Source organism: Nematostella vectensis, chromosome 12 (assembly GCF_932526225.1).
Source record: "Nematostella vectensis chromosome 12, jaNemVect1.1, whole genome shotgun sequence".
Taxonomy (NCBI): Eukaryota; Metazoa; Cnidaria; class Anthozoa; order Actiniaria; family Edwardsiidae; genus Nematostella; species Nematostella vectensis.
In genome coordinates, this window is record NC_064045.1 from 9,374,285 (window position 1) to 9,396,546 (window position 22,262).

At 48.3% G+C, this 22,262-nt stretch overlaps 2 protein-coding genes and 1 long non-coding RNA gene across 3 annotated transcripts in view; all 3 read left to right on the plus strand.

The window, feature by feature from the left end:
• The first annotated feature begins 879 nt into the window (after positions 1 to 879).
• LOC125557458 lies at positions 880 to 3,290 on the plus strand. Its single transcript, XR_007305285.1, has 3 exons — positions 880 to 1,027; positions 1,671 to 1,820; positions 3,098 to 3,290. It is a non-coding gene; the product is annotated as an uncharacterized LOC125557458 (long non-coding RNA).
• A 106-nt stretch (positions 3,291 to 3,396) lies between these two features.
• LOC125557456 (vesicular glutamate transporter 2-like) lies at positions 3,397 to 5,094 on the plus strand. The gene is made up of 2 exons (XM_048720091.1): positions 3,397 to 3,705; positions 4,912 to 5,094. The coding sequence occupies exons 1-2, from the start codon at positions 3,559 to 3,561 to the stop codon at positions 5,077 to 5,079; spliced, it is 315 nt and encodes a 104-aa protein (XP_048576048.1). The 5' UTR covers positions 3,397 to 3,558; the 3' UTR covers positions 5,080 to 5,094.
• Positions 5,095 to 5,258: 164 nt separating this feature from the next.
• The window catches only part of LOC5501824 (vesicular glutamate transporter 2), a 39,258-nt gene continuing 22,254 nt past the window's right edge, over positions 5,259 to 22,262 (plus strand). Inside the window, exons 1-3 of the mRNA XM_001623034.3 lie at positions 5,259 to 6,431; positions 20,255 to 20,454; positions 21,113 to 21,200. Of these exons, the coding sequence (XP_001623084.3) occupies positions 5,972 to 6,431; positions 20,255 to 20,454; positions 21,113 to 21,200 (748 nt within the window). The 5' untranslated portion in view covers positions 5,259 to 5,971. The remainder of the gene's footprint in view (positions 6,432 to 20,254; positions 20,455 to 21,112; positions 21,201 to 22,262) is intronic.

Sequence of the window (22,262 nt, forward strand, 5' to 3'; positions counted from 1 at the left end):
GTCATACGATGTTTCGGCGTCAGGGTAGTTTTACTTTTAGTGACGTCATCGATGACGTAACGTGACCATCTCATTGCCACCCACCGCGAACATACATGTCACCTACCGAGACACCTACCGAGTTTGGTTCTCTTACGATGTTTCACGTCGATGACGTCGTAAAACACGTGATTATATTTTCGCATCCCACTTGTCACCTTCATGACACCTTCCGAGTTTGGATGTCATACGATGTTTCTCTAATGAAATATTAATATCTTTTTATTTTGATGACGGCAGCACTTTTTTGCTTCTAGTGACGCCGTCACAATCACGTGACTATATCGGTGCACCCCCCTTGACACCATGACACATACCAAGATTGGTTGTCATATGATGTTTCGTTCATGAGATATGGATATTCTTGTTCTTAATGAAATCGGAATAATTTTGCTTTTAGTGACGTCACCGATTACGTCACAAATCTCGTGCACCACCTTGACACAAACACGACACCTCCCAATTTTGGTTGTGAAACAATGTTTCTTACGCGAGATATGAATGTTTTTGCTTTTAATCACGTCGATGACTTCACACAACACGTGACCGTATTTTCGCATCCCACTTGTCACCTTCATGACACCCTCCTAATTTGGTTGTCATACGATGCTTTTTGGGGACGAACTGACAGACGAAAACTCGAGCCGACTGGTTACCAATATTTGCTACCATATTTTTCTTGTATACCACTTTTTCTTAGGTATGGGATTCCGTTCACGAGGGGCTTCGCGGCGCTTTCGCCCTTTCTACTTTGTGCTCGTAACGTCAGCGTATTAAAACCTACTCTGTTTTGACAGTGTTAAATATACCACTTTTGATCCCGTCCGTCTATCTGCTGTCTAATGCATGCCGCTTGTCCTCAGGTGCAGTAACTATCTTATTGGCATTTGTTTGGTTTATTGTCGTGAAGCGTTCTCCTTTCGATGATTCTCGTCTGAGCCACGAGTTGCTGAGTTCGTGTGAACAAGAAAAGACAGCTACTGAAAAAGTACAATGGATTCAACGGTTGATTTATTATATCAGGCCCTACCCAGGATTTTTCTTGGGCGGGGCGAAATCCGAAAAAGTGGACCTAATTTTTCCGGGGGAGAGGGGGGAGGAGGAATTTTTTTATGCCTTTGCAGTATCTCCATGGGACGTTTATTATCGGATTTGGCTACATACCACAGTGATCTAGCTTATGCTTTATAGTTATAGTCTACCAATAGCACGACTATTGAGAACCGAAAATAGACCTTCGACTTTGAGTGTTTGTGTGTGTTGGGGAGGGGGGGGGCTGCACCCCCTTTGACTTTGTTGGGGGGTTCGCACCCCCTGAACCCCCCCCCTGGGTACGGGCCTGTATATTGCCTATATACATATAATATACCTATACCTTCCTGTAATGACTAGATCAAAACGACGCCACTCTGTTTTCATGATATTTTAGGTTTCACGATCCGATCAGACTGTTGGATTAATCGGGGTTGAAAAAGAGTGAACTTCTATCACAGTTTTTATGAGAAGTATTAAGCTAGCCGAAAGGCTAACAATACTTCGGTTGGTATATTGCCTATATACCTATAGTATACCTATACCTTCCTGTAATGACTAGATCTAAACAACGCCACTCTGTTTTCATGATAATTTAGGATGTACCAACGCCTTGGAGGAAGATTCTGACGTCTTTACCGGTGTGGAGCGTTGTCATTGGCTGGGGCACTAGCGGTTGGATGTTGTTCACATTCCTCACAGAATTGCCCTCTTATCTCAAGTTCGGTCTTGGATATGATATAAAACTGGTAGGTATCCGGTAAAGTGTGATGACAATATCACGGCTTTGGCGTGACGAGAGATAAATCGAAGAGAGATGACTTGGCTAGGGCACTGGTGACCAAAAGGCGATTGCAACAATTGGTGACTAGGCTAGAGCGTTGACCAGAGCATAATTGATGCGTGACTAGATTAAGATAGTGGCGTGACCATAGTGTGTTCGTAGCGTAACTTGGCTAGGTTATGATAGTGACCTGACGAAAGCACAATAATGATATAACTACAGTTTGATAGGGGCGTGAGCAAAGTGCGATCGGGGGTAACTAAGTGTTTCGTAGTTGTGTGACCTATATAATATAATCATATAAAAACCATACCATATAATATACCATACCATACCATACCATACCATATAAAAACCAAACCATATAATCATGGTTTGACCCGAGTTTGATCTTGGCGTGACCAGAGAAAAATTGGAACGTGACTAGGTTATATATCGGGGCGTGACCATAGTGTAATCGTAGTAACTAGGCTAGAATATCATAGTTGTCTGACTAGAGCATAATCATAGCGTGACCATATAATGTGATCTTTGCGTAAGTAATACACTATCATGGCAGGCATCTATGGCATGACCAGGATTCACGATCCTATCAGACTATTGGATTAATCGGGGTTGAAAAAGAATGAACTTCTATCACGGTTTTTATGAGAAGTTTTAAGCTAGGCGACAGGCTAACAATACTGCAGTTGGTAATGTCATATAATATCCTTTACGCTCTTTGCTCCCTGAAACCACTATCCACCCCCCCCCCCAACTTTCGCCTCCCCCCCCCCCCCCCACTTATGGGACCGTTCCGCCGCCCCTGATGGCAGGGCGCTCGTGACCAAAAGATGACTGCAACATTTGGTTACTAGGCTAGAGTATGATAGTGGCGTTTACAAGAGCATAATCATGGCGTGACTAGATTAACATAGTGGCGTTACAATAGTGGCGTTACCATAGTGTGTTCGTAGCGTAAGCATGACCCGCTGCGTAACGAGAGCATAACTTCTATCATCAATTTTATGACAAGTATTTAGCTACAGGCTAACAATACTTCGTTGATAATGTCATATAATATCCTTTACACTCTTTGGTCTTTTACAGACCGCCCCCTGAAACCACCATCCACCATCCACCCCTCCCTCAACTTTCAACCACCCCCCCCCACTTATGCGCTAGTGTTCAAAAGCCGACTGCAACATTTGGTTACTAGGCTAAAGTATGATAGTATCCTTTACTCTCTTTGCTCTTTCACAGACCGGTGTTTTGTACGGAGTCTCGTTTTTGGCAGTGGCCATAATCCTACCCATAATGACAAGATTAGCAGATTTCATGAATACCAAGGAAGTCCTGTCAATGACAAACATCCGTAAACTATTTACATGTGGCGGTGAGTACCGTGAATATACAACTGTCCCAAATAAGAAAAATCCATTTCTTCAGTGCAGCCTTATTTGAAAAAGGCGTTTACTAAGCGCATACATTTTCCTCAACGCCAAATGCAAATTTTTATAATTGTGATGGTGGTGATGATAATTATAGTAAAGTTTATGTTGATTAGCGATGTGAATGATAGTAAAATTGACGTTGATAATGATAATTATCACAATGATGATGATAATACGTTTCTTGTAGGCTTTTTTCTTCAGTGTATTTGCCTCATCATAGTGGCTTGTACACCCTATAAGGTGGTGCCTATCGTCCTTGGTTTAGGTTCCATGGCCACTTTGTATGCTGGGGTGGGCGTCAACGCGTTCGATATCGCACCCCGGTACTCTGGTATCATAATGGGAATGGCCAATACTCTTGCGACGTTTAATGGAATTATGGCACCACTGGTTGTTGGACTAATCGTAAAATCTGAGGTAAAAAGTTAATGAATGCTTTTATTATGAAAAAGTGCGTGCATGTGTGATAGATAATTTTTATCCAAATACACATTATAGTACGAAATATAAATGTTATTAGTCTATTCCATAACACATATGTTACGTTTAGCCCTGGCCCCACACAAGTTACGTCTAACTTTAGCCCCACTCAAGTTACGTCTACCTTTAGCCCCACTCAAGATACGTCTAGCCCCAGCCCTATTCAAGTTAAGTCTACCTTAAACCCCACTCAAGTTACGTCTAGCGCCCTAGCCCCTCTCAAGTTACGTCTACCTTTAGCCCCACTCAAGTTACGTCTAGCGCCCTAGCCCCTCTCAAGTTACGTCTACCTTTACCCCCATTCAAATTACGTCTAGCTCCAGCCCTACTCAAGTTACGTCTACCTTTAGCCCCACTCAAGTTACGTCTAGCGCCCTAGCCCCTCTCAAGTTACGTCTAACTTTAGCCCGATTCAAGTTACGTCCAGCCCTAGCCCCACTCAAGTTACTTCTAGCCCCAGTTAAGTACAGCTCGCCAGCCCCTATCAATTAACGTATACAGCCCACCAGCCCCGCTCAAGTAAAGTACAGCCCGCCATCCCTGCTCAAGTTACGAACAGCTCGCCAACCCCATCAAAGTTACATCTAGCCCGAAAATTGTTTAAGTCCAGAACTGCGAAGGTAATCGTTACCCAGTAGCGGATCTATGGTGTGTGTATGTGTGCGTCTTGGGGAGGGGGGGGGGGGGGGGGGAAGAAGGGGGTTCAAACCCCCATTGGGCTGCCTTTTTTATTGTTTTCTTTGTGTCTGCACATTCAAAAATCGTTACGAAGGTAAAATAATGACGAAAATGTTTGGGTCACCCCCCCCCCCCCCCCCCCCCCGCTTGGCAATAGGCGAGATCCGTCCCTGTGACCAAGTCAGACTTAGCAACAAAACCATGCCATCTGATCGGCGCTCAACAGGCGCTCAACAGTCTCCAAAATAATTTCCTAGGCGAAGCATGAATCTGGACCATCTAAGTTGCAGGAAGGATTTGCTTTCTTCTTGAAACCCCACCCTGAAAACTTTGCTTCCTCTGCTTCTGCCTTAGTAAAATCATCAACCATTCAAATCCAACCAAAGAAAATCCAGTAAAGCAATCCCGATGCTTTTTGCACAAAAAAATGTAGCTGTAATTTTCATCTCATTTTTTAATACTCAGAGCATCCACGAGTGGGGCATCGTGTTTTTTCTAATCGCTGCTATTGTGTTCTGCGGAGCAGTGTTTTACGCAATCAATGCGTCGGGCGAGCTACAACCGTGGGCAACGCCTGACCTCTCTCTACTTTCAAAGAAAGTAGACCCACCCAAGAAGCAGGCTATGTCGTGACCTATTCATTATATGATAAGGTAGAGTAATTTGCTAGAATAAGGCTATTTTCATCTTCTATTGTATTCTTCTCACTTGGTAGGAAAGATGTTTATTTTTTAAACTTTAATTAACAAGATTAATCTTTACGTATTAACTCGACAATAATTAAAAAAAAACCTTTAAAATTCCCCAGGGACATCTTGCTGGTGTAGGCGTGGCCCTTCCTATCACCATATTTGGAGTGCTGTCACTCATCGCTGCCATGACAACGTACTGGATCCCCGAGACAATCTACTCGAATATGCACCAGACCATAGAAGAAGCCGAGGACGCTAAAGATTATTACGGGATGCCGTGCTGTCGCCATGGAGACGACGAGCAAAGTGAGATTCCCGGATGTTACCGGAAATAGGAGCTGATTTCCATAACAAGAACAGAATTTGACAAACTTTGACATCATGCCAGTTTTCAATGTTGGTTGCTTTTGCACGGGGCTTATAGATAACTAGCATCAGAACTCATTCTTTGAAAGACCTGCTTAATCTGACACACATCACACAACTAAGAACACCATATAATTTTATCTATAAATATCCTATACTTAACGATAATAAGCACGTTCTGTCTACGATCCTGAAAATGAAAACTCTAAGACCAGAATGAATAAATACAAAAAGCCCAATTAGTCGTGTTCGTGAACCAGAAGAATGAATACAATACACCAAAGCTTCGAATTCTACTCTGCCAAATTTTCGTCTTTTATAAGACTTCTTCAGGGCAGACCAGAATGGATACAATTCATTCGATATATTGCCTTTCTTGGTATCCCAACAAGCGTACTCCCACGAGGGCATGGTAGGTGAAACTCTCGAGGTCTCTTATAACAAAAGAGATAACTGTTAATAAATATATGAATGATTCACCATTCCTTTATCACTCAAGCATATTTGCCGCGAGCAATAAGTGCCCCTATTTGCATCAACTGCTCTTTGAAGTGAAACACTGCACAATGAAGCAAATCATTTTTGAGAATATCGGATTCCGTGGTGGGAAACATTTAATGGCTTTCAAACATAAACAAAAAGTTTTGTTCCCTCAGCTAAGCCCAACAGAATGGAAGGGCCAGCATGAACTTTTCACATCCAATGACGATCGACCAGATAACCACTGTTGCAGCAACTCTTATTGCTTGTTTCTACCCAAGCGTTATTGTATTGCGTTTCTTACGATGCTCGCCTTTCTATTGTCTTATGGAGTCCGAGCAGGGATAAGCATAGCAGTTGTGGCGATGGTGTCTTCTCGTGAAACGACCATCAATGGAACAATCACTGTGAAAGATCCTGAATTCCGATGGTCAACAAAAACACAAGGTAAATATGGTGATTTCTAAACCTATCACATAAAAAGATATTGCTCTCACGAATTCATGTGTAATAGCCCGTTGATGAGTATCGTATGCCTAGCTAAAACCCGCTGGAAGCGATGTGAATACAGGCACATACAAGATTATTGAAACAGTGATCTGTTTTTATAAACCGAAGGAAACAATGGGGAGCATTTTAGTTGTATTTTACTAGGATAATGTTCTTAACGATGTTCTTAGCTTTTAGTGTAATATAAGAACATAATACCTAATGAATTATTAGGAAGAGAATTATGATCAGGGGTGGGGCGAGCAGGCCTTATTTCCAGATATTTGGCTTAGAAATAACACTGAATATAAGGGAAACGACGGAAAGTAATCGCAGTGGCTATTTGCCCGACAAGCAGGAAAGGTCTTCATGGAATTAATGTCCGACAGTTTTCAAATTAATCAAGCAACCCAGTAAAATGTCGATCTTGTGTGTTTGAAGTATTCTTCTTGCCCCCCCCCCCCCCCCCTGGTACGCGCCTGCGTGAGGATAATTACTTGATAAGGTGTCTAGGATTTTTGTGAGCACTCGAACTTTAGTTTAGCTTAAAGGCCCATAACCAACCAAGCCTACATCAGATCGAGGCTGTATTTTAGCGCTGGGGGGGACTAGGTCATTTCATAGAAACGGCCTCACGTACTTAATTTTTTGGGGCAATTGTGCATGGAGGCCGGGCGCGTCCGTCCTCCGCGGTCTAGGGTATGCCGTCTGGGGAAGCAGATAAGGTTTCACGTACATAAACAACTGAGGCGAAAAATCGCGGGACTGGGGCCTCCCCCGCCGCGCCCCCCTGCCCGTTTCCCATGGCCGGGCGGGGTCCGAGTAGCGCGAAGCGCTGGGGTACTGGGGGTTTCATAGCAATGGGGGTAACCCGCGCCGCGCCCCGCCGCGCCCCCCAGCCCGTTCTCCGTTGTTTTTTGTATGCCCAACGCTTCGCGCGGCATATTCAACGCCTGGGGTATACCGTCTCGGAGCCTCGTGGGAGAGGAGTTGCTTAAAGCTTTTGCTTTTTAGCTCGCTAAAAAAGCGCCTCGCTCTAGGCGAGCCTAAAAGGGGGTGGCTGCCCCCCCCTTGTGTGTATGCCTTCGACATAACATGTGGGAACATTGCAATTAGACCCCCGTCTGTCCTGTAGTATACCAAGCGTTCGAAGGATGAAGTGCGGAAAAGATTACTGCGGGTGGCTGAAGATCGGCCATGCAAACACGTGTGGCCAGAGGTGCATGGACACCTACTGCAAGGTGCACCTCCAAAGGCTCCGTAAGGGCAGCCCCCTCCCTGTGCAGTGCAGGATCTGCGGCATAGGGACGCAGTCGGAGACGCGGTTGTGCCGCCCCTGCGGTGCGAATCGTGAAGGTCAGAGGATGCGCGGCGTCGAGAGGCGCGCTCGGGAATGGTTCGCACTCGTCCTGTCTGACATCGCAGCCCGCGGTACGGGCAATTAAAGACTGGGTGGCACAAGGCATACCCAAACACTCGTCCTGTCTGACATCGCAGCCCGCGATACGGGCAATTAGAGACTGGGTGGCACAAAATATGCCCAAACATGGACGCTTACATAGAGGAGATTCTCAATAGCATGCCTGACAAAGAGGCGCCCGCCGCACTGGCAGGGCTGGTCCAGAACATCCTGGACGAGGACATCCCCGACGATGTCAAACACAAGCTGCTTAAGCCGCTTGTACCGGCGAAAGTGTGGACAGAGGAAGTCCGGCGCGAGTTCCACCCTTTGCTGCCGGGACGGCGGCTAAAGGGCCCAGAGAGCTTCGACCCCAAGAAGTACTATTCTCTCTTCGTCGGGGGCGCCCATCTTCGGTTCCCAAGCGTGGATGCCACTCTTCGGGGCCAAGACATAAGCGCCGGTGTTTACCAGGAGATACGAGATCTTGGTGGAGCAGGAGTCATTGCTCCAAAGCCGTTTATGCGGTGGCCTGATATTAATGACGATGGGTCGGTGTGGTGGGTCTCGCACGAGCGAGAGTCTCTGCGGGCAAACGCAGTGCTGCCACCGGTGCTTGAGATGGTAGACCCTGACCGGCGTTACAGACTTTTTACGGTCGTTGGTAAGACCCCCGCAGAGCCATTGGCGCCAATTACAGAGGAGGAAGGGCGCTCGGAGCACAAGATTGGTGGGTCATTAGTCAAAAGATGGAACCAAATCGCAGTCGGCGCCCTGGAAGGCATCGATGCGGGCATTTGGGAGAAAGGACGAGAGTACCTCGTCTACGTGAGATACGAGCTTCGCCCTTTACCTGAGCAAAAGTTTGAGCCTGGATCAATGTTTGAGCGAGAGGGGGTGACACCTTCGCTAACTGTGTTGTGAGTTACGTTGCTGACTTCTTGAGGAATCGCGCACCTCGCGCTCCCTCTGTCTAACCAAGACACGAGGCAAGATCCTCGAGCAATTTGACAAGAAGCTGGCCACTACAGGATGCACCAAAGAAGACCTCTTTGAGATGGAAAAGAAGCTCGAGGTAAAGCTAGTAGCCGTGGACGCCCTGGGTAACGTTCTGTGAGACTCGGGGAAGTACAATACTAAGGCGAGGGTCACTAGCCCTTGCCACAATAACCACGCCTGGGCGGAGCTTCCGACCGAACCACCTGCGATCACGAGCGTCCACGGCTTCTGTTTCAGGGATACATCAAGAGCCATCCCCAATGCTTCAGTATCGACCGGCTGGACGACAGTCAGGGTCTCTACAAGTGGAATGTCAGACTCACGTGCCTTAGTTGCAATAGAAGGCACAAGCGCTGATCACGCAACTCGCAACTGCGAACGCGTGGAGCCGTGCTTAGAGTACGCCGTGTAATACAACACGGCTGCCCGGGCTCCATAACCCTCTTTAGTATTGGGTATGCCTTGCTTGTCCACCACGGGTCCGTCGCTCGCCGTCGGCCCTTGTCCTGGAGGTCTTCCTCGTTTACGGCGATGTACACCTCCGTTCCGACCTCCAAGGGGACCTCTAGGTGGGGGCTTTTTGGCTTTAAGAGGCACGCGCCTCAGCTTTATGGCGTCTTTAGGCGCAAAGCCAGTCATGCGAGTCTTCGTTGCGTGTATATCCGAGATGACGATTGGCAAAGCAGTAACCCACTCGCGGTTTGGCCTCTGTGGTGGCTCCTGTGGTGCCCTGACTCAGCCCGTCGGACCTCCACTCCGTGGTCTGTTAGGAGCTTTGTGGTAGCACCCTTGAATTCCGTGCCGTCATCAACCATGAGGACTTTAGGACATGTAAGAGGTCCCTCTGCATAGATGTCAGCGAGTTCGCGGGAGACGACGGCCGCGCTCTTAGCCCTCAGTGGGCGGGCGGCTTTATATCGTGAAGCGACGTCAACGACAGTCAGGGCATACTTTTACCCGCGGTCGGTTGGCAACAATAGTAGGTCTGACTGGTGGATGCGGTTTGGTATCTGCTCCGAGAAGTGGGCGTAGGTAGTCGGAAGAGGGGGTGTCTGTGTGTAGCCCCTGACGGGCTGCGAGCTTACCCACTTGCGCACTCGATCTATGGAGGCTGAGCCCTTGGAAAGTTTGGCATGCAGAGCGGTCACTCCCTGGAAGCCACCTCTGGCGTAGTATATAGGACGAAGGAACGCACCGAGTTCTTCGTCGGACATGCGCTTCACGCCATTACGTGTCGGCAATGTATTGCAATACATTGCAACAGGTGTATCAGTCTCCAACAGGCGGTTGCTGTCTGCTCGGGTAGGGCCGCGCGAAGCGCTCGGTCTTTCTGAGGTCGGTAGGCCCTCGGAGAAAGACATTGGCGAATCTCTTAACGCACTCCCTGTCTGCGCGCCACAACTCGAGGCTTCGGTTAGCAGTGTCACCAAAGCTACGACACCTTCGGTGTCATCCACCCATCGACGACACCTTCGGTGTCACTCGCTTAGCAGCGGCTTCTACCTCGTGAATAGCACTCCACAACCGGTCTGCAACAATCTTATACGTATACGTATACGTATAAGGGCAGTATGGAAAAAGGCCGCCTAGATGCAGCTTTGCTGCATCACAGCAAGCGGCTGGCTATGTAGCCAATGGCGAGAGCGCCGGCGCCAATGTACGCCAACTCGACGTTTTTCTGAGTTTTGCTGGGGATGTAGTAGTCGGAAAGCTCAGGAGCCCGCATTGACTCCATGGATTGTTTTGGTCGGGTGTGGTTGTAAAGTTTGAGCGCGTAGTTAGTGTCGGTGAAGTTTTGCTTTGCGAGGGCCCCTCTCTCGCGACTTTGCTCTTGCCAATCGGGGATTTTTTGTTGCCGCTGTTGGTAGCGTCCATAGTCTCGTTGATATTTCTCGAGGGCCTTGTCGTGCTTCTCCTTTTCAGCTAAGGCAGGGCTCTCATCGTTCGACAGGAACTTTGCGAGGTAGTTGCCACCAACGAATGCAGTCGCGTTTGGGACGGCGCCATCAACCAAAATGGCGATGGAGGCCATCGAGTAGTGTGTGATGCTGTGTGTACGTGTACGTACATGAACACGAGTCTAATACATGGTCTACACATCTAGTGTAGTACACTACTACATGGGCAGGATCTTCTGGTCCTTAAGGTAACCCTTCAAAGCGACAGCACCTGCAACGGCGGCAGTCATTTTTGCGTAGTTCATGGCGTTCGGGCCATGAACTACGATACCAGCCGATACCAGCCGATACCGGCGACGAGGTCGGTTATGACTGATGGTCTTTGTAATCTTGATTTGCTGCGTCGTCGACATTGCGATGCACGGACGTGCGAATATGGGTGGGGCCCTCGTGTCTAAATGTCTGCTTACTCCATGGCTAACAGCCGAGATTTGCATTGTCCGGGTCGGCTCGCCGGAACGGCAAGCGGTGGTTGCTGTGCGGCCGCCAGCGGCGGCCTTGCGGGCGGATTTACGTCGTTGGTACCTTCGGTAGCTCGCTGTTTAACAGCTGGTGTACGAGTGAACGCGGCAGCTAGCTCCCGCCTACGTGTTTAGAGGCCGATCAACGACACTAGAAGGCCGGCGACCCCGATAACCGAGCTAGCCGACCAAGCAGAGTTGCTTTCCGGGACTGGTGTGTGTATGCCTTCGGCATGATAGCCCTCGCGTCCCTGCGACTCGCAAGCGACCAGCGACTCAACGTGTTGCACAGCTTTTTTCTTCGCTCTGTTAAGTCGGTTCCACTTTGCCAAGCGCCTTCCGGCTTCGACTTGTCCAGGGTGTTTAAGGTCGGGTCGCGGGTAGTTCGGGGCTCGTGATTCTCTCCACTAACGCCGAAGGCGTACGTGGAGGTTCATGAGTAGTTTGTTCCGCAGCTTCCGCGAGATGCTGAGCACTAGTTCTTCCTTTAGGTTCCTCCATTTGTGATGCAACTATTTTGTTGCTGAAGAAGTGGCAAGCTTTCAAATGAACGTCTACTCTGGGATGGCAGACTCGCCAGTGTGCGTGCACACTTGTGAGTCCGCGACTGCTACCTCGTGTTGACACCCGTGTCAGCGCCGTTGGTGTTCACATGACGTGCTACGTGTAACGCCCCGGCGGCTAAAGACATCAAACGACCGCAGCGTAGAGACAGGCTTCCGCACAATGTGCGGAGCTCGTTGTTGATGATGTAGTCGGACACGAGGTCATTGTGAAGATCGACCACACTGTCTATCGGCAGCGTCATGTCTTATAGCTTGGTCGTAAGCTTCAGGAAGCTGTCTGCCAGGGCGTCTGTAGTCCGGCTGGCTAGAGCGGTCTCGTATCGCTTCTCGTACTTCCTCACCTCCTCGGCGCTCATGCGTTTGACGTCGTCGTGAGTAAGGGCCTTGCCTACCATCTCTCTCGAATTCCCCGAGGCTACGAGAATCGCGAGTTTCTCCATCGCGTCTGCTATCTCTGTTTGCTTACCTCCGGTAGCCGGCTGCGTGGAGCAGTCCAACGACTCGACGGTAGTCCCTGGCTGAAGACCTTGTCTGGCATGCCGTCGATCGTAACGCGAACGCTTTTGATGTCGGGGTACACGAACGTCTCAGAGTCGCAAGCGTCTGCCGTGTATGGCTCCACAAAGAGGAGCAACAGACCACTCATAGACCTTCGCGGCAGGTTGACACTCTCGTTGATTATACTGTCCGTCCCTTTGCTAATCACGAAGGTCTTGTGGAGGTTTACTTGCTCGTAAAAGAACGTTGTGCCGTTTTGGAAGGCGGCGGATGCAGACCGGGCGGCGTTGACGTCCCTCAGGCTTTCGTATTCCAGCTCTAGATTTTTGATGCCGTAGGATAATTTGGTATCATCGCTTCCGACGACTACCTGATCAACCGTTGCGAGCGTGATCTCGAAGAGCAGCGCCTCGGAGAGTGCCCTTGGGTACAGTACGCCGTGGTCCGTCAGCAGAAAATGGTCTAGCGGGATGGTGTACTTTACGGTTACGTAAAGAGCGTTCTCCTTGGCGTTAATAGTCGTTTTATCGCCAGCCTTGGAGCGAAGCTTGCGCATGTTTTCTGACTGTATGCACTGCTCCAGGCGGTCCTCTCTCTCGACCTTGGACATGTAAAGCTCCTCATACGTCTTGAAGACATCGTAGCGGTTGGTGTCCTGGAGCGTTTCTCCTGCAAACGTGATTTTCAGGCGGCTCACAAGATTTTGGCCGACGTTGCTCACGACGGTATTATTTGCTTGACCTGAGATGGAGAGATCGAAACCGACCCTCAAGGAGCCAGGCACGAGCGTGACGCCTTCCGATAGGTTTGGGACCGCCACATATAGCGTCTCGACGGGGGAAGCCGTCGACGGGTTGAGAGTGACCCGGTTAACAGTTCTCTCGGCTTTCAACCCTAGAGGAGTTCTTGGTGTTCGTTGGGGGTCAAGTTTATCGCTGACTGACATTCCTAGTAGTACGAAATCACGTGACTATGGTGCGCACTGTTAGACATGTCTAATATAGCGTAGCATGATTTATGCGCACGCATCATGGGTGATGTCGACGTTGATATTGACGATATCTTGCCGGGTGCGTCCGCCGAAGACAGGGATGACGAGACGCCCCTCATCCCGTTCGACTCCGACGATGGGGAGTCGATCCCAATGACGAGCACGTCATCGCGGGGGGCCCGGACGCAAACGATCACTGAAACCTCGTTCACCACAGAGGGTGCAGTGACAAGACTCGGTCTCCAGACCCTCAGGGTGTAATACCCAGACCTTAACGAGAATCTGATACGGTTGCAGTCAGACCAGAGGGGAAAGAAGTTAATACAGCTTCGTAACTTCGACAAAGGAGGTTGGGCTAAACCAAGACAGCTGTTCAATGAGAACGGGGGCGTTCGACAGGACGTTGCAAAGCTAAAAGGCTTCAAGCTGGCGATGGGGTCTGTGGCAGAGATAGACGCGGTCATCCAGGAGAACACAGAACGAGTCCGAGAGCTGCAAGGGGTGGTAACCACAGATGTGGAGACCATTGACGACCCTAACACGTCAGAGAGTCGCCGCCAGGAGGCCCGTGAGCGCAACAAGGAAAGGCTATCCGCGATTGACGAACTAGAACGCGAAAACCGAGAACCAAAAGCCGCTCAGAGAGCGCATCAAAGCCATCTTCAAAAAGTACAGCTTTACCGTCACCGCTATCGGGTTGGCCGTAGCGACGACGATCGCGGCCATTATGACGTCGCTCGGCAAGTCGCTCTCCTCCGTGGCCAGAGGGGTCGGTAACGGGCTTAAGGCTATCGGGAAAAAGCTAGGCGAGCTTCTCCCTGGGCTAGTAGGCAGCATCGCGAACTTCGTGTTTAAGGCTGCAGGAGAAGCGGTGAAATTCCTTGGCGAAAATGCGTGGCTGCTCATTCTAGCCGTAGCCGCGTTCTTGGTTCGTTGAATGCAAAGAAATCATCGGAACAAGTAGTAAGCCGCGGCCACCGCGAGTGCCGACAACCCCGCCTTGAGGGGGTGTGGTCACTTTTTTTTGCCTGGTCCGGGCAATGTCATGTTGCGCATACGCGAAGAGAGGGCCCTCTGCGTGCACTACGGCCTTGCTTCCTCGGATTAGTCACGTGTTGCACCCTAGGATGCCCACCGGCCATGTTATGATCACCGATTGCCTTTGTCTCGGTGTTGATCGCGTTTGCGCCAAGCGTCATGGAGTCTGTGGCTTTCTGCAGTTTATTGTTGTAGCCCACGACGCTTTGCGCGTTTATCACCAGATCGCTCGGCATCAGCCACACTCCTGGTGCAACCGCAAGACTCAGTCTCACCTTGGCCTCCTGCACGGCTAACTGGTACCTTTGCACGCTTTGAGCGATGTCGTTTTCTATGATCGCGTCTTCAAGCAGCTTCGTGAACTCCGCCTGCGTCTCCATGGCCGGCCCCCGAGATGGAGGAACGGACGTTTACAAGCGCGCCAAGCACTGCGTAGACGAACGCCTCGACCGAGCGACCGATTCTTCCTAGCGCTGCTTTTGTCAGCCCCTCACCTTTGGAGGCGCAAACCAGCTATATTGCACGCCCCCGTGGTCGTCGTTGCGTATGAAACCCACCTGCTTCCCACTATTGTACGTCCCACCTTCGTCGCTAAACAGATTGAGGTGGCTCGGGTACCCGCCGCCGTGTCGTAGCCCCGGATCACGTGCACGTTGCGATACCCCTCCCCCGGGTAGAACACAAACACATCGCCTAGCCCGTGGTTCCGCCCGCCTTTCCATCGGAAGTCCGGCTTACGCGGCAAACCGAACTCTATACATAGACGCTCGAAAGCGGCTTTCTTGTAGGGGTTATCTTTTTGCGTGAACGGGCTGTCGCCAGGCAGGGGGGCGCCGAGCTCGTAGAGTATCCTCCGCGTGGTAAAGTAGACGTGAAACCTTTGAAATCCCCTGATGACAGAGGGGAGCGTGGCGAAAGTGGGGTCGGTTAGGGACACCCCGCACCCGGCGGTTGCGCACCAGACCGCAAAGTTGAGTTGCTGTGGCCAGCACCCATAGGAAGGCTCCGATAGCCACCGGCGAGACTCCTTGACGGACTTGTGCGTGACTATTGTGTCTTTGAATATGTCTCGGACCCTAGTCTTGAATAATTTGTCCTCAGCGGCGTGTATCTCTAGCTGCGTGAGTAGTGGGGTGATGTCTGAGGCAGTGCTCTTCACGGGGGTCGCGAGCACGGCGTAGAGCAGCTTTTGCCCGAGGGTCAGAAACCTAGGGAAACCGGGTTTTGCGTGTTTGATTTGTTCGGCTATAGCGTGTTTGATATGTTCGGCTATACGGGCTCCCGCCGCAGTTGCCGCCTTCTTCGTCTCTTCTGCCCCTTTCGCCTCCTCGTTCAGCCTCCGCCAGCCCTCCCAATCCATGCTCAGTCCCATTAAACACGAAGGCGGGCTGTGTTCAACACAATGGTGGTCCTACATACTGTGCTCCCCAAAGGCGGAGAAACGCTCTACTTCGAGCGGCCGATAAGGCGCTCACGCTTCGTGGCTCTCCGGAAGTGCTCGCTGTTTAACAGCTAGTATAATCTCGAGCGGGAGCATCAGATAACGACTATATCCGCCCTCCCGCCCATCGCTACTCTGCCAGCCGGGCACCACACGGCCGAGTCCATCGTGGAAGCGATCAACCACGCTGAAAGAAGGATTCTGACCGAGAAGCTGGATCCCCTCAACGGGAAAATCGCGTTTATGTCCAATGGCGTTGCGTTACTGAATGCACAGCTTTGTGCACTATTTGGCCTAGAGGCTGAAGACGACCAGTTGGGGGAGCGGGGCCTCGTACAGCCCTTGGGGGGGACCCCCACTTGAGGTGGCTTTGGCGAAAATGGAGGCCCTCTACATCTGCTGCGATATCGTAGATCGCACGCAATGCCTCTCCTTAGGAGAGCCTTCAAACGTTCTCGCTTGCCTAGAAACCCGCGGGAGGCCGCACGAGAAAGTCGTCTATGGGCCCGACACCCCCATTTGCGTCGCAGCGTCTTCCTCTGAGTTTGTCTCGAGTATCCGAATATGGATCAGGGATGACCGTGGTAGACGGATGGACTTGAAGGGCAAGCCCGTTCGCCTTGTATTAGAGCTAACCTAGCTCCGACGTAACAGACATGGCAAACAGCGACGTTAGCGGTGATTCCATATACCCCTCGCTCCCCAGTATGCACATGACGCAGGGCGTAGGCGGCGACTTGCAAAGCTTCCGACTCCAGAAAATATGTGACACTCAGGCGGTTCTAGACAACGAGATAACGCATCATCGACAGGTTCGGAAAAAGTATAAGCGCGCCTTTGCCGTTACCCATGCTGTGTCTGTGGCATCCGGCATCGCTGCAGGGGGGTAGGGGTCTCTTTGAGTGGGATAGGGGTTCTGGTCGGCGGTCCGCTGGCAGGGGTCGCTGGGCGGGTCGGTGTCGTGGGCGTAGGCGCAGGGATAGTCTCTAGGGGTCTTACGAGCAAGGTGGCTAAACACGAAGACACGATGGTTTTAGCAGAGAGTAAGAAAAACTCGACGAGCTGGTCTCTAAGGCTCTGCAAGACGGGCATATCTCAAACGAAGAGTTTCGGCTAATACTTTGGGAACAAGAGAGATACTACGCGCTCAAGGCCGCTATCAGAGCTCGACACGGCCTCGCATCGCGTGAGAAAAAAAGCAAGAAAGGGACCCCGAGAAAGTCCCTGGAGACACGCGAAAAGGTGAAAAAGAGGCTGCGAGAAATTCGAGTCCAGGAGCGAGGTGTTCGAGTGAAACTCATGTTTAAACGCCACGCTAGCGGCTTCGAATTTACGGCAGAAAAACGGTTATTCCGCGCTCCGTAGAGCGGCGGGCCAATCCAACGGTCGGTATACTACAGGACAGACGGGGGTCTAATTGCAAGGTTCCTACATGTTATGCCGAAGGCATACACACAAGGGGGGCCAGCCACCCGCAGCGCTCCGCGCAAGCGAGGCGCTTTTTTAGCGAGCTAAAAAGCACAGGGTTTAAGCGACCCCTCTCCCAATAGGCCCCCAGACGGTATACCCCAGGCGTTGGGTATGCCGCGCGAAGCGCTGGGCATGCTGAGAACGGGCTGGGGGGCGCGGCGGGGCGCGGGTTATCCCCATTTCTATGAACCCCCCCCCAGTCCCCCAGCGCTTCGCGCGGCGCACCCCAGGCCCCGGGTATGCCGCGCGAAGCGCTGGGCATACGAAGAACTACGGAAAACGGGCTGGGGGGCGCGGGATAAGAACATTCTTCGCTTTAGTACTTCGCTTTTTTGCGTTCATGTCGATGCCAGTATCTTATATGTAGAAGTTTTGCCGTGAGTCGAATTTGCAAATCATAGCAATGAAATATATACTTTCTATGTGTTCGGCATATATTCTCCTCGACTTCTCGCTTCACGGTTATCAACCTAGAGTTTTAATTACAGGTTATAATAGTACTTATCAGTGATAAAACAAAGAATAGTTTCGAGTTTAAGTGATCGTGTGGAATAAACCAACATCTTTCCCGATAACATCCATCTTTATTAGTTAATGATCCTTTTCCTGAAGCACGCATTGCTTGGTCGTTTCTTCTTTACGTTGTTATCTTGTCTTGCTCGCTAAATACTGTAGAAACAGTGGCTGAAAAGCTTTCTTCCCCGGCGAAAACAAGATGAAACACGCACCTCGATTGTCGGTAGTGAATAATTATGCGTATTATAGTCCCCCAATCAATTCGCTCGCAAAACAATTGCGCTTTTTAAAAACAACAACAATCGCTGTGGTTGCCAATGGGGCTTTAAGCCTTCCTAGCTGGGGGCCCCTACAACTATCAGGGCTGCTGTCACAATACCCTGATAGGTCCCTATGCTAACCTAACCCCCTAGGCTGCAGTCACGATTCATAGATCCAACATGTCAATCACGCGCGCACGAATAGCCAATCAGTAAAGAGATAATGCAATAACAGCGATGTGGTCCCACAAATGTCCCACAAAATGTCAGCAATCAACGGCGATAAAGATTGGTTTGAGATATTTTTTTGCGAATCTGGACAAGAAAATAAGCATTTTCCGGTCAGCGTAGAAAGTGCTAGCTGTTTTCTTTGCCCGGCCGCTTTTAGTGTAGAATTGGGACTCAAATTGTAGAAAAACGCGTAAAATACTACGAAGAAACGAAAAACAAACAAACCACTTACAAGAGCAATGTAAGTCCTACCATTAACATTGTGTTTGATATTATCATAGGTTACTTCAATTACATATAAGAATGAGACTGTCGTTTAAATTTTTGCTGTAAATCTTGACGTTTGCCGATAAAACTTGTAGTTAGAAGTCAGACGTAAACAGCGAATCCGATTTTTTTCCTGTTCCCCGCACTTAAATCACTGCAATTTGACAAAAATAGCTTTGAAAACACATAGTACCTACCGAAGAGAGCACCGCTTTATCTAATCATTTCCAAGTTTTCGTATTTTGAGCTAGATTCGTGCCGTTTCATACAACAACCAAACTCGAAGTCATCTTTTTCTATGCTTCTCTACAAGATTTTCACCAAGCTTGGACAACAAGACAAGTTCCCATCATGTTAGGTTTCTGTGTTTTATTTCCCAAGTCGCAGAAAGACACGCTATAAACGTCTGTATTTGAGATAAATCCGAGCAGGACTCACAGACCTCATCCGACATGTTGTACAATTTGTGGGACTTTAGTGGGACATTTGGGTTGCACTTCGCTGGCTTCTATTTGCTGCTTTCTGATTGGATATTCGTGCGCGCGTCGGATCTAAGAATACCCACGGGGGTGCTTACACCTATCAGGGCTACAGTCCGGGCTACAACCCTGATAGGTCTCTATGATTAACCCCCTCAAGGCTGCAATCACAATACCATGGGGGTGGGGGGGGTGTGCTTGTTTTTGCTCTTGGTTGCCATTGCAACAGAAGCGGTGAATTTATTGGGCCTAAGTGTGACCTTTCTGGGAGCAATTCAAAGTGATATCATTGACAAAGAAATGAAAACAAGCTGTGATTGGCCAAGCCCTGAGTTATGTTCTTTTTTTACTTTTTATGATAATAATAAATAATCATACTGTTCTTGGTGTTTCATCACATCGACAAGAAAGGACATTTTTATGTACTCTAAGCATCTTGGATGTGTTCATCATTTGTTCAAAATTCATCCTGTATATCTTTTATTCACACAAGAGAAAAAAACTATAAAAACAAATTTGCATTCACGGGTTGGCTCACAGAGCCCTTTGATTTGGCAATCGTGTTCATCATTTGGTGTTCAAACGCCCTCCTCTTGTCTTACATTAAGCCCACCTCCCCCCTTTCAAAAGCACTATTTTTCGAGGCATAAATATGAATAAAAGAGAGATTTTACGGTACTCAAAACAATATACACCTATTTTAAATCAGATTGCACTGGGGGAATCCATGTGTTGTAGCCTGCAGTGCTTCCTGGGTATCAAAAGATTAAGAAAATAAGCTTAATAAAAACAAAACACAGGTTTAGAAAAATTACCCATAAACCACGATACATTGATTCTCGGGTGTAACCTTAGTGAAATAGCTGTATACACCTATTTCCAAAAAGGTTGTCAGTGCAAATGGCAAATGGCAAATAGTAAATGGCAGTTCTAAGCCCGAACGGTGCTTCTGGGTACTAATCATTCGCAAAATTAAAGGTGATAAATAAAGTCTAGCAATGTCAGAGACATACATTGATGATCTTTAATGGATAATTGTTTGATTTATCCATAATCTTCAGCATTTAGTAGAAATTTAATGAGACCCATGGTTCCTTTCGGTCCTAGAACTGCCATTTTCCAATCGCCATTTCGCACTGGCAACGTTTTTTGAAATAGGTATATATTCACAAAAGTCAGACAGTAGACGAACCTTAATTCTACACAGGGGTTATTCTTGGCTCCTTTTGGGGGGGCTACATGCTGACCCAAGTACCTGGCGGAATGCTGGCTCAAAGATTCGGTGGTCGAGTTGTCCTGGGCTCGTGTATGCTGTTTTCATCAATATTTGTGTTCCTTTCTCCTGTGGCGGCGCGAACACACGTTGCACTCCTTGTGGCAGCCAGCGCAGCAGTGGGCTCATGTAAGGTCAGTTACAACGCGAAGCGGGGTACCCGAAAATCACAGCTATGGCGATTGTGATTTTTTTTATTATTAAATCTATCAATGTAAAGTACGGAAGGATCTATTTTGCTCTATAGGGGGACGGGGTTTGTGATGATCGCAAACCTCTTTTTATTCAATATTCTGGACCCTCTAAACGACGGCGCATGCACGGTCACAACGCAAAGCATAAATCCAGTCCATAATTTGCGCATTTATCGATCAAGTAACGATCAGTGTAAATTTTTCACCAAAATAGACTAAACTTACCCTTTCCATATTAAAGAAGTGTGCCTGCACAGAGCAGGTAACCTCTTTAAAGCGGTCCCGCATTTCAAAGTTCCGAGGCTGGTCGATTAAAGCGGTATTGACACCAATTTACTTCCGGTCAAATACGTGACATTGATTTTTATCGAAAAAAGCGATAAATATTTCAAAATTGTGAAAGCAGTTTCAAGCAAGGTCTGTTCGAAGTTTCTTTGAGGATGTGGCCGGATGGCCTATTAAATAACGCAGATTCTATTCAAATTTTGTCTCTTGTCGGTTGAGGTTTCCGTTGGCCCTCCGGAAGTAAACTGACATCGGCAATGCCGCTTGAACAGAGTTATAACCTCTGTTTATACGAACTTACTTATACTTGTAGGGGGTTATGGTACCTGCCCTATACGACTTTTGGAACAGATTTGCGCCTTATGGGGAGAAATCTACTTATGTGACCTTTTCCTTGTCCGGTAAGTGATCTTTCAAAAGACATAACAAGTACGAGTTATCTATTTCAAATAATATTAATCAATGCCTGTCGTTTTGGACGATCCTGGGGCTAGTTTATATGGGGCTAGCTAATTTTCTACAGTATGGTATGTAGTTCCGTAACAGTTATAGTTCCCTATCACTCAGAATTTGTCTTTATCTTTTAGCCTTGAATAGTGTAGATTTGAACAATTCAAAACTACTTAAATGATACAAAACTATTAACCTTCCCTGAGATATAAATCCAGCTTATTTCTTCCAATGGTTTGTTAAAAAAATATGGTTATTTCGAAGCGATTTTCATAATCACTGGAATACCTGTGGTATCCCAGTTAAAAAATATGCAACTGTTTTTTCCGTCGTCTCGCGTTTGTGCATTTATTGCGCAACACCATACCCAAAAGTCTTTGTGCATTTCCTAATCTTACAAGTTTTGATTGCCGCCATCTTGAATATTGAAATCTCATCTAAGAATCGCTAACTCGAATCGCTTGTACTTTGTGCAGTCAAAAAAGGCAAGACTGGCTATTTAATTACTGCAAATAGAATCAAGGTTTTGCTGTCTATAATGCCATTGCTGAAGGCATACTCCATGTGGCATTTTAACCCAGTATTTCATGATAGAAAGGTTTTAAGTACATATAAACTGCTTCAAGTCCTAGTTAAAATTCTCTAGGCGCTTAGGAATGAACTAGAGGTAATCTTTAAAACATTTTGTCCTCCACAGTCCCTTGTTTCTAAGTAATAACGCATGCCTTCCTTTGATATTTACTGGGATACCTGTGGTATCCCAGTCGTAAAATGCAACTGTTTTTTTTTTCGTGGTACCGAGAAATCTGTATTATTGTGCAATACCCCATGTGCCTCTGCGCCACTTCTTGTACCATCTATTTTGCTTTTAAATAAAGAAACAGATGTAAAGGCAGATGTATAGACACAGATGAGAAATGGAGCTGATTCATCCTTTCTTGGAACTCTGATCTCCCACCAGAGACCTTGCTAGTTTCTAATAAAATCTGAATAAGCAAATAATGCTTATATAA

Bases quoted from the DNA above. Each gene is read 5' to 3' on its own strand.
- LOC125557456 (XM_048720091.1), top strand. From the start codon at position 3,559: ATGGCCACTTTGTATGCTGGGGTGGGCGTCAACGCGTTCGATATCGCA. The intron at 3,706-4,911 runs GTAAAAAGTTAA...TTTAATACTCAG, and splicing joins GACTAATCGTAAAATCTGAG to AGCATCCACGAGTGGGGCAT.